At 41.5% G+C, this 12,260-nt stretch overlaps 1 protein-coding gene across 1 annotated transcript in view; it reads left to right on the top strand.

The window, feature by feature from the left end:
• The window catches only part of LOS4 (P-loop containing nucleoside triphosphate hydrolases superfamily protein), a 29,696-nt gene extending 17,558 nt beyond the window's left edge, over positions 1 to 12,138 (top strand). Inside the window, exons 5-8 of the mRNA XM_010269057.3 lie at positions 4,905 to 5,306; positions 5,408 to 5,519; positions 11,386 to 11,471; positions 11,741 to 12,138. Of these exons, the coding sequence (XP_010267359.1) occupies positions 4,905 to 5,306; positions 5,408 to 5,519; positions 11,386 to 11,471; positions 11,741 to 11,803 (663 nt within the window). The 3' untranslated portion in view covers positions 11,804 to 12,138. The remainder of the gene's footprint in view (positions 1 to 4,904; positions 5,307 to 5,407; positions 5,520 to 11,385; positions 11,472 to 11,740) is intronic.
• Positions 12,139 to 12,260: the final 122 nt, after the last annotated feature.

Raw genomic sequence — 12,260 nt, 5'->3', positions numbered from 1 at the left:
TTTCCCCTATGAAACATCTAAGGTAGGCTTCCAAGCAACGATTAAGAACTTCAGTCTGCCCATCAGTCTGTGGGTGATAACTCGTGGAGGGGTGCAGTTGGGTTCCTTGCAATCGAAAATATTCCTTCCAGAATGAACTCAGGGAAGCAGGGTCCCGATCTGAGACAATGGATCTTGGGGTTCCATGCAGCTTGGCGACGTTCTGGATTAAGATGTCAGCCACCATTGCTGCGGTGTAAGGGTGAGGTAATGTAGAGAAATGGCTGTACTTGGTGAGACGGTCAACCACTACCATGATAACCTCCTTTCCTGTAGAATGAGGAAGACCCGTGATGAAGTCCATGGAAAGGTCTTCCCACACTTGATCTGGAATCTTGAGGGGTTGTAGAAGGCCAGCGGGAGACTGTGACGAGTATTTCTGCTGCTGGCAGGTTTGGCATTCGGATACATAGTGCAATACATCCTTACGCATTCCTACCCAACGATAGTGGCTGCTGAGCCTTTTTAGGGTCCGTAGCACCCTTGAGTGCTCTCCCAAGGCAGAGTCATGAAACAACCTTAGCAGTTCAGCTTTGTGGGCCGAATTCTGGGCAACAACAAACCATCTCCTAAAGAAAAGATCAGGCCCCACAACTTGGTAACCAACAACTTGTGAAGGGTCTCGCCTCCACTTATCTCTAATGACCTACAACTGCAGATCAGACCTGGCTTCTTGCCGTATAGCTTCAAACAAAGGGAAGCTGGGCTGAGAGCAGGTCAGATGGGCCAACTCTTCTACTCGTGACAAGGCATCAACTACTCTATTTGCGGGCCCCGACTTATATTATATGAGGTAGTCAAAGCCCATCAGTTTACTAAGCCATTTTTGCTGCTCCGGGGTGTGCACCCTTTGCTCTGCTATGTACTTCAAACTTCGTTGGTCTGTCCTAATAACAAATTGGCGTCCCAATAGGTATGCACGCCACTTTTGCACTGCCATTACCACAACCATCATTTCTTTGACATAAGTGGACTGATTTTGGTGAGCTGCTGAGAGAGCCTTGCTGAAATAAGCAATGGGCTGCCCCTTCTGCATCAAGACGGCCCCTACTCCTACACCCGACGCATCACATTCTATTTCAAAGGGCTGAGAGAAGTCTGGAAGAGTGAGGATTGGAGGGCTAGAAACTGCTGTCTTCAAAAGCCCGTTGGGCTTTACCAGTCCAACTGAAGGAATCCTTCTTTAATAGACGCGTTAGAGGGGCGGCCATAAGCCCATACCCCTTAATGAAGCGCTTATAATGTCCGGTAAGCCCAAGAAAAACCCGTAGAGCCTTTATAGTAGTGGGCTTGGGCCACTTTTGGATGGCGTCTACCTTTTCTGGGTCTGGCATGACCCGACCTGCTGCAACCACATGGCCTAAGTATTGAATTTGTCCTTGTCCAAAGGAACACTTTGTCATTTTGGCAAGTAACTAGTGCCCCCTTAGAGTTGTGAGGGTGAGTTTCAGATGTTCCATATGTGTGTCCCAATCCCTACTGTACACCAGAATATCATAGAAAAACACCAGAATAAATCGCCTTAGGAATGGCCTGAAGATGTCATTCGTGAGGGCCTGAAAGGTGGAGGGGGCGTTGGTGAGTCCAAAAGGCATAACCAAAAACTCATAATGGCCATCGTGGGTCCTAAAGGTCGTCTTGTGGATGTCAGCCTGGTGGACCTGAATCTGATGATACCCGGACCGCAAGTCTAATTTGGAGAACACTCGTGCCTCTCCTAACTCATCCAGTAGTTCATCAATGAGGGGTATAGGAAACTTGTCCTTCATGGAAATCTGATTCAAGGCCCGGTAATCTATGCAAAAGCGCCAACTACCATCCTTCTTCACTAAGAGTCTAGGAGATGAAAAAGGGCTGGCGCTGGTCTGTATATGCTTTTTTTCCAATAGTTCTCTCACTGCCTTCTCAATTTCCAGCTTCTGAAAGTAAGGGTATCTATATGGCTTCACATTGGCCAGTTTAGAACCGGGTAAGAGAGGTATCTGATGATCATGAGCCCGGGGTGGAGGTAATTGGTTCGGCTCCTTGAATACATCGCCAAACTGATCGAGTATCGATCGTAAGGCCTCGTGTTGGGCTTCTGTGGGGTGAACACAGCCCTGGTTGTCCAGAATTGGGACTATGGGCTGAATGCCTAAGTGCATAAATATGGGTTGGCCAGCATCCTTGGAGGCCTGTATCATGGAGGCTAAAGTGTCACCTTGTGGACTAGGGGGCCGCACCCCTTGTAAATGACAAGCCTGGCCATCCTAGTGAAAATCCATTGTCATTTTGGCCCAATCACATAGAGCAGGGCCCAGACCACGCAACCAATGAATCCCCAAATAATATCAGCCCCCGAGAAATCCAATGGGTGGAGATCCACCACAAACTTATGGCCCTGTATGAGGATTTTTTCCTTCTTACATACACCATTACACGACATCTGACTCCCATTAGCCACATGGATTGAAAAGAGAGGAGTGGGTTGTATGGTCATACCTAGCTGCTTAGCCAAACGACAAGTTATGAAATTCGGGGTAGAGCCACTGTCAATCAAAATCATCACGGTCCGGCCCGCCAATCTTCCTTCTACACGCATGGGCTGAAGAGAGTTGAGGCCCATGAGGGCGTGTAAGGAGATCTCGGCCCCGTCTGGAATCAGTTCACAGTCATTTAAGTGCTCTGGGCCTATCTCTTCCGGCTCTTCCTCTGTCTGTAGCAGAAACACTCGTTGGACCCGCATTTATGGCCCAGTCCAAACTTATCATCACAGTTATAACAAAAGCCTTTCTCGTGTCGGGCTTGCATCTCAGCCCATGAGAGACGTTTGAAGGGCATAGTGGACCGAGGCAATATGGGCTTCTGATGATCCCAACCGGTTTCATGGGCTGCTGATCGACCCGTGGAGGAGTGCTCAAATTCGGGTAGGTCGGTTTGCTAGCTCTACGAAGGTTGTCGATTCTTTCTTCTTGCAGGCGAGCCAATCCCACCGCAGCCATGACAGTCGCCGGACGGAGAGCCCTCACCTCCAAACGGATATCCTCTCTGAGACCTCCCACAAAACATCCTACTAAGGCTTTCTCCGGCCAGCCATGTACCCTAGTCGCCATCCACTCGAACTCGAGTTGGTACTCTGCTACTGTTCCAGTCTGCTTCAACCGAGTGATAAGCTCGTCGTAGTCCACGAACGCCGTCGGCCTAAAGCAGATGCACAAAGCTTCGGTGAACTCCGCCCAAGTTACCTGGGGATGATTCTGGCGATACCATTAGAGCCATAGAATCGCGTCTCCTTCTAGATGAATGGAGGCGATGGAGACGCTGGTGTGCGGGAGTTTCGTGGTATTTGAAATACCTTTCTTCTCGGAAGATCCAAGGAATGGGATCTCCACCGGAATAGTTGGGAAAGTTGATCTTAGTGACTTTTCCGATGGGGTAATACCCTGTTCTTTGACTACTGGAAGCAGAGGCTTCCGCTCTTGCTAGGTGACTGGTCTCGCCGGACTGATGCTGAGAGGCGAAGCTGGAGACGACCACTTTGAGTTCCTTGAGTTCGTTCAACACCTGGTGGAATCCAACCTCAAGCTGGTCGACCCTATCATCCACGGTAGTGGAACGTGTCTGTGGCATCATGAAGCCTGGGATTTGGATAGCCTGGCTCTAATACCAATCTGATGAGTTACCGCTCACCTCGGAAGCCCCTTCGAGGGTGGCTTAACATCTTGAAACAGAAGATGGGGGGAGAGAGGGGAAAGGTAGGAAGAAAATGACTCAGAGAGAGATGAAAGGGATATTCATTCACGCCACTTATTACATGATCAGGGCCTTATATAGCTGGCCTACATGTATGCAATCATGGAGAGAATATCTTTTGGTGGTAGTGTAACTAACTCTGGGAGGCTCTGCCGCGTGTCACGCTAGCCTCTCTGTCTTCTAGTGAAATGCTGTTCGGTGGTGGCCTGCTCCACTCCTACAGTTGGGTTCAGAGGGAGTATTTGGGTCCCAACAAAGAAGATGTTATTAGCCCAGGCCCACATAGGATTAGTTAAAGTGACGAAAATACCCATAATGTCCAAATAATAAAAAATACAGAAAATTTTGGAAAATTCCAAATTTGATTCTTCAGCTCCTGCATTACCAAGTACCATGGATCTATGGGCATGCTTTTAGGGAAATAGAGAACCTGTCATAGGAGCTGAATGTTTGGGTAAGGACTTGAAATGGGATGGCCAACACTAGCAAAACAAGGGGTCTATAGACAGCAGATGTTTCACTACTGTAACTTTGTTCTGGAAAAACTAGACAGCAATTGTTTTGGGACTATTGTAACCTTCATTAAGGTTGGTTAATGTCTCATTGGAGGGATGAAACTGCTATATTGCACCATTAAGTTTTCACCTTTTAATTTAATTCATAAAATTTCTTTTGCTGATTTGGAAAAAAACATTTTATTGTATTAGTGCATTTACCGTCATTCTTACTCTTCATCTGTTTTAGAAAGATGACTTTGTATTAGCAGAAAATTCCATGCATAGTAATATTGCCTTTATTTCAAGAAACTGGAGAATGAAACATGATATTTTTGAATCTGTTATAATTTCTCTTCATCCCAGCAATTTATGGCTATTGAGCCTAGAGAAAAAACATTGCATTCTTTAGTGTGTTGTTTTTCGATCTTTTATCGGAAACTTGCATCTTGTTTCTGATAATACATCGTATATGGAATATGGTTAATGGTTTATGATCTGTTTTATTGCGCCAAATTCTATCTTGGTTTACAGTATTTCTGCACCAACAGCTTTTCTTTTGGATGGATAAATATGTAACTTCTACAATGGCTCATGACAACTAGGTTTGATTTTTTAGTTTTGGGATATTGTCTGCAGGTGCTTCTTTTTTCAGCTACCTTTAATGAGACTGTCAAGAATTTTGTGTCAAGGGTGGTTAAAGATGGGAACCAATTATTTGTTAAGAAAGAAGATTTGTCATTGGAGTCTGTAAAGCAGTACAAGGTGGACTGTCCAGATGAACTTTCAAAGGTACAAGTGATTAAGGACAGAATCCTTGAATTTGGAGAAAGGGTGGGGCAGACAATTATATTTGTACGCACAAGAAACAGCGCCGGCATGTTGCATAGATCATTGGCTGACTATGGTTATAAATGTACTACTATTCAAGGTGCTCTTAAGCAAGAAGACAGGGACAAGATAATCAAGGAATTTAAACAAGGATATACTAAGGTCCTCATATCAACTGATCTTCTTGCTAGAGGTTTTGACCAATCACAGGTACTGGTCTGTTGTGATTTTATAGATTATTTGTGTTTCTCCTCTAGTAGTATAGATTATTTGTTTTATCTAGTAGTCTATGTTCTAACAGTTTCTTTTAGGTTAATCTGGTTGTCAATTTTGATCTCCCTGTCAAACATGAAACTCCATCAGAACCTGACTATGAGGTTTACCTACATAGGATTGGTAGGGCAGGACGTTTTGGTCGCAAGGGTAGGCTTTCCATCTCAGAGTTTTAAATTTTCTGCTAATTCTGTTTCTTAATATGCAGTTTTTTGTCATGCTCATAGAAAATGAATATGCAGTTATTCATGCTAGGTGCAACTACTGGTAGTCTACCCTTTAAAATAAAGAAAATTTTAGAAATACTATATTACATTTTATTCTCTGATGTTATGCTTTCATCTTCTTGTGGTGGAATCATGTTACAATTATAATTAATTATTGATTCCATAGTTTTCAGGGCGCCAAGGCGAGGCTAGGCGACAGGGAGGCGCCTTGTCGCCTAGGCGATGGATTTTTTTTAAGTAAAAACATGTATCCTAGGGTAGTTCCCCAATCATATTTCCTTAATAAATATCCATAATTTTCATAAGAAAAGTATAAACTTTATGTTGAAGTATTGAAAATCAACATATGCCAACATTTTCATGAAAAGAAAAAGAAGAAAGAAAAGAAATTTCAAAAAATATAGGGGATGAACCCCTATTTCTGGTATAGGAAAAGAAGAAAAGAAAAGGTGGAAGAAGAAGGAGAAGAAATTAGTATATCAAACACAAAATTAGTAAAGAAAAAGAAGAAAATGTGTTGATTGGACAACATTTTAAGTTCTTCCTTATTGGTTAGGGTTTTGAAGTCTTTGAGGGTTCAATACAGCATTTAGCAATTTTTGTGTTGATTAAACCCTAACAAATAAGAAAATAATAAAAAGAAATTAGTAATATAAACACACAAAATCAATATTTTAGCTTAAAAATGTCTATTTTATAATTATAACCTCAAAAAATTAAGAATATAAAAGTTTTTTTTTAACATGCTATAGAAAACTGCTTGGCAATTAGGCAAGGCGAGCCTCCAAGGGTGCCTTGTTGCCTAGGTGTCGCCTTGACAACTATGATTGTTTTAATTTTTATTTTTGTTGAGAAAAGTGAAGTATAAATTTATAATAACTTGAATATTTTGAGAAAAGTAAAGTATAAATTATTATTTCAATTCTTGAAATAACATGAGTATTTTTCATGTATCTTTTTGATTGGTTCCAAGATCAAGGAGGTATTATTATTTAATTATAAGGAAAAAAAGTATAAAGTGGAAAGTCCATAATAGGAATAGAAACCAAGTGCAAATTATAACTTTAAACTTTTATCAACAAACTAGCAACGAAGTACCTCCACAAAGAATAGTCTACAAGCTCCAGCTTTCTCCCCTTGGATCAGGTATGATTTGAAATTTGAATTCAGGTAACCTCATAAAGTTTTGGGAGCAAACTTGGGTTGGGGAATCCTCATTGATGAACCGGTTTCCCTCTTTGTATGCTCTGTCTGACTTGAAAAATGAGCCCATTTCTTCATTCCTTGTTCCTTTAGACTCAACTTCTAGTTTTGGGTGGAGCTTGGGCCTGAGAAGGGTTGTTAGGGATACAAAACTAACTGGGTTGCACCTTAACTCTCTTAGCCACTCCTGAAAATGTTTTTTTGGACCTTTCAAAGGAAGATAACAAAATTTGGACCCCATCTTCCTTGGGTACTTCTCTTGTGCCCCATTCTTTAAATCCTTAACTCAGCCACCTGCTCCTCCTAGTTTATCTTTTCCTGTTAAAGAGGTATGGAGCAAGTCCATTCCTCCTTGGGTTGGGAGTTTTTGTTGGGAAACTTTCTTGGAAAGAATTAACACAAGTTATCTGCTTCAAAGAAGTGAAGAACGAGGCCCAAGTCTTGTTTATCCCTGCATAGGTGTACTCTCTGCAAAGTTGATAGGAAAACTGGTTACCACCTAATGGCATCTTGCCTTTTTGCGATAAAACTACATGGGAATGGGTTTTCTCCCATTTTGGGTGTAGTTGAAACCCCCATTGAATGTGCAAATCCTGTTTTCTCCTTAATTCAGTTGGCCAATGAAAGGAGGAAGGATCATGTGGAGAAAGAAATTCACGAATTTTCTTATACTAGGAGAGAATCATTGAAAACATAATAGAATTGATCCAGATAAGGGTGTCACATTGGCAGAAATCCTTGGACTTATTCATAGATTTCTCCATGGATGACCTGCTGAAAAATTGGAAAGAGATAACTAATTCCGCCTAGTTTAACAGGGTTTCAAGTTCTTCTTGGACCTCTCCCCCCTCTGGATTCATAAAACTAAACTTTGATGGTCATAGAAAAAGGAGTACAGGGCTGTCTGGTATTGGGGGAGTCTTCAGGAATGGGGAAGGGAATGTCTTAGCCATGTACTCAGCCCCAATTGGAGAAGTTGACTCTCTCAGGGCTGAGATCTTTGCAGCTTTGGAAGTTGTCCAAAGAGCAAGAGATTTGAACATCAGAAGGCTGGTATTCGAAGGTGACTCGAAGGTGGTGGTGAGATGGTTAAAGGAAGACAACATTGGTATGGGGAACTACATCAATGAAAGGAAAAACTTTAAATGGCTAGGTAAGGACATTGAGATAAAATGCAATTGGGTGAAGAGAACTGCTAACTTATTTACTGATGGGTTAGCCAAACAAGGGGTGAATATGGATAAAATACCTCCCCCCTTGTTGTACTTAAAATTTCTTAAATATTAAAGGAGTGGCAAAACTGAATTTTGACAGAAGTTGTCTAGGTAATGCAGGGCCCTCTCCAGTATAGGAGGGATTATGAGAAATAAGGATAACAACATCATATCTTTATTCTCAATACCAGTGGGAATTGGTAACTCTACAAGGGCTGAGATACTAGCTGCGGTAATCAACATGGAGAACTTGTTAGTTGAAAGGGACTCCAAGGTGGTAGTGGGCTGGATGTCAAACCCAGAAACAGTCTTTTGGGGTTACAGGGATCTTCTGAAGAATGTTAATTGGCTTACAAGGAATATGTTAGTTAGTTAATCAACAAATGCCATGGCTGATTCTTTCTGTTTTGGACTACCTTATAATTGTAATTTAGGCTAGAGTGTGCTTAATTGCTCAGCTCTAAGGGGAGGTAAAATCTCGTTCCTCCTCTTAGGCTGATTGTACACTTTTTCTATTCTATGCTTAATAAAATACCACTCATTTATCAAAAAAATTTTATAACATTTCATTTCATTTTATTGTTTGTTAGGAGGGGGTAGTTTTTAACTTGTGAGAATTCTTAGAACTGTTTGCTGCAAGTAATGTTTTAAAACATGGAGGCATGCCATGAGGTGTAGTTTAGAATGCAAGAGGCATCCTTAGCTAGGAATGGCAATGGGGTGGGGATCATATTCCCCATCTCCGACCCCGATTCTGAAATTAACCCCCATCCCCTTCCCCGATCCCCGCCGGGGGTAAAATTTGTCCTCCATCCCCGATCCCTGATGGGGATGGGTTCCCTGTGGGGGCCCGAATCCCCAAAATTTTTTTAGATAAGTATTTTTTTTTGAAAAATAAATTTACTTAAAATAAATAAAAATTATAAATTATAAATAATGTTTAAAATATGTTTTGATATATATATATATATATATAATATAATATAAACAATATAATAATATATATTAATATTAATAACATTACGTATATATAATTGGGGTCAAGGTGGGGCGGGGACCTCAATCCCTGACCCCGACCCCATTGGGTCAGGGGAGTCGGGTCCCCATTGGGGATGGGGAAAATTGCCATCCCTATCCTTAGCCCAAGGAGGCACGGGCCTCCTCAAGAGGGGGGGGGGAGGAGTACACGAGGTAAGCTTGATGCACCTAAGGCACACGCCTCAGAAGCATAAACATTTCCAGCATGCACCTCAGGGCATTTTGAGGGCGTCTCGCCTCAAGGCATGCCTCCAGGTGTAGACCTTTTTAAAACGTTGATTGTGAGTATGGTATTTGATAATAGAAGGGTGTCTGAACCAGTTACTGAGAATTCATATAACTGTTTATTGTGAATATGGTGTTTGACAAAAAAGGGTGTATTCAGTTAGAAAAAATAATGTTGTTTTATTAAAATATCCATTACTGTTAGGTCTTATTTCTGTTAACAGTCAAAGCAGCCCTCTCTATTCCACCAAAAATTGGAAGATGTTAGAACCGAGAATGCAGGTGACAGATATGTAGGACAATGATTTAAAAGGTGCGCCTAGGCACACAGGCGAGGCGCATTTTAGGGTAGGCGCCTCGCCCAGGTCCTAGGCACAGCCCTTTCAAAAGGTGCATGCCTGCTGCGCCTCAGCCCAGGCGTGCGTCTTTTGAAAATTTGGCACTTTTTTTCTTTTCTTGTGTCTAGCGGCTGGGGCAGGGGCTCTGCCCCCGGACCCTGTGCCACGCCCCTCGAGGCAAAGTCCAAACAAGTCCACGTTAGGTCTTAAATTCTTAGTTCCCACACAAAAAATAATGATTTTATAATTTTAATTGCATTTTAAGAAGATATTTTATTAGGATGAATGAATGAACAACATTAGCATGGAGCATGGCACGGGGGTTACCCCCTATTTGGTCGGGTCGTTGACAATAAGACCAGAAATCAGGAAAATTCTCACATTACTCGGAGCTGCAATTTGTGGATCTCTAGTTCTGAGCTGTTTAAAAGGTGTTCCTGTTAGTGATCTGAATAGAAACTTGTTAACCTTTTTATTCTCCTCCTCCAGGCCGCTTCTCATTCCTTGTGGCCCTGGGATAAGAAAGGCGAGGGGGAGATGACCTTATACTTCGATGGCAGTGCTTCAGGCAATCCAGGTAGCTGGAATTGGAGAAGTGTTCAGAGATAGGATTGGCAGTGTTTGCTAGAGATTTGGCTGCTCTTACTGGTATCCACATTGCTAGAGATTTGGGCTTACAGACTCTAACCATTATAGGAGACTGCTAACATTATCAAATGACTTGGAGAGGAGGGAAACACTTGGAGATTGTATCACTATTTGGCTGGAGATATTCTGACTTCTGAGTTCAATGTTCGTAAATTTGTCTTGGGTTCTGACGAAATTGAATTCTGTTGCCAGATGGTTTAGCTAAATCTGGTGCACATCTGGATGTAATGCTTAGTAATAGTTATCTCCCTTGTAGCCTGTTCGACATCTCTGACTTCACTTTGCCATGATGTACATCTTCTCATGTACCTCGTCTTTTTAATAAATTTCAGTTATATTATTTTAAAAAAGAAAAAACACTCCATCTTAAAGAGGTTGATTCTGACTAGTGTCTTGACCAAAAAAAAAAGACTAGTGTCATATGCTATAATAACCAATGTTCAGAGGACCGGACGGGTGGACCGGGCATAGAACTGGAGAAGGGAGAGGTTCACGGGTCAGAGGTTAACCGAGGTCGAATAGGAGGTTGAACCATGATGATGCGGCATATACATCATATATCATACGGGTCATATAAATACTATATAATATATTTTACAATTTTTAATGTACTTAAATATGGTGGATGGATGGTAAGTTACTTAATTTTTAAAACAAATGACTAGGGTTCAAGTCTTTTAACTTACATTTTCTTTAAAATACGTGCATAATAATGTAATATGTATAATGAATAGTCATTAATTAGCATAAGAGGTGGATTAGTGATAATTAAGTAATTTGTGAAAATAATAGGTCTTGAGTTCAAATCTTGTTAACAACATTGTAAAATTTCACTTATGTATGGACTCAGGTTGTTTCATGAAACCAGGACCAGTTCACCGGTTTTCTGGTTCAACCGGTTGGTTAGCCGGTTTTCAGCGGGTTTTGAACAAGTCTGGTTATTGGGGTATGACCGAACTGGTCAGGGCCCTGGGTCATGGCTCAACTCTCTGGTCCGGTCCGGTTTTGTAAACACTGATAATAACTAATGGTTCTAAATCAGTCTTTGCGGAATCCTTATGCAACATGAAATTTTGAGGATACAGACATAAAAGGATTCTCATGGGTTCATTTGATTTTACAGGAGCTGTGTTCAACCTGCTCTGTAGTGACAGGGACAAAATGCTCATGGAGAAGATTGAGAAACACTTTGGGCATCGAATTGCTGAGGTAATTTAGATTTTAGCCTTCCGAAAGGCACTGTAAACTATGTTGATATTGAAAATCTTTCATGCAGAAAAGAGTTAAGGGTTGGCTCTATCTTTTATCTGTTTCGGTTAAATTGGAGGAGTTTTTGACATGTTTCTAGGTATTTTTTTTTGCGGTAAAGACGGTATTTGGCATGTTGGTTAAATGACGTGTTGTTTTTGCTGGTGGAAATGCTCTTTTTTTTCCTGGTGTCAACTGCTCTCTCATTATTATCAATCCCTGCGATGCAGGTACCTTCTTGGCAGAGTGAAAAGGATTTTGAAGAGGCTTTGAAAGCAGCTGGGCTTGCATAGATTATGATGGATTGGAACTGCCTTAATGCCCACCTGGCTGCTTACAAGAGATTTTCCATGAATCAATGGTTGTATCTTCCGTGAGAACTGCCCACAGGGTTCTTGCAGCTTTACAGGAGGTCTTGTATGGATGACCTTCGTGTCTGTTGCTTCAAGATGCTGGGTGTCAAGATATTCTCAGGCTTATTAGATAGATAATTGATGATATGATATCTATATATTTGTTTTCTCTGATGTTTTCATTGCAAAATGTAAGTCATCCCTTTCGGAACTCGGAACTTGATCAGATGCATACAACACGCTTTGTTTTGTGTGGAATACGACTTTAAATCGTCTGGGTTGTTCTCTTTTTGCGGTGTTTACAGTATTTCAGGTTTCTTAAAAAAGACAAATATCTAATTCCGTGTCTTAAGTTTAGCCTTCTTCAATGTTGGTCCATTTTATCTTTTCTATCTGT

Source organism: Nelumbo nucifera, chromosome 6 (genome assembly GCF_055504915.1).
Source record: "Nelumbo nucifera cultivar China Antique chromosome 6, China Antique-T2T, whole genome shotgun sequence".
In the NCBI taxonomy this organism is placed as follows: Eukaryota; Viridiplantae; Streptophyta; class Magnoliopsida; order Proteales; family Nelumbonaceae; genus Nelumbo; species Nelumbo nucifera.
The sequence above is the reverse complement of the archived record's forward strand: the minus strand, read 5'-3'. Positions and strand labels throughout refer to the sequence as shown.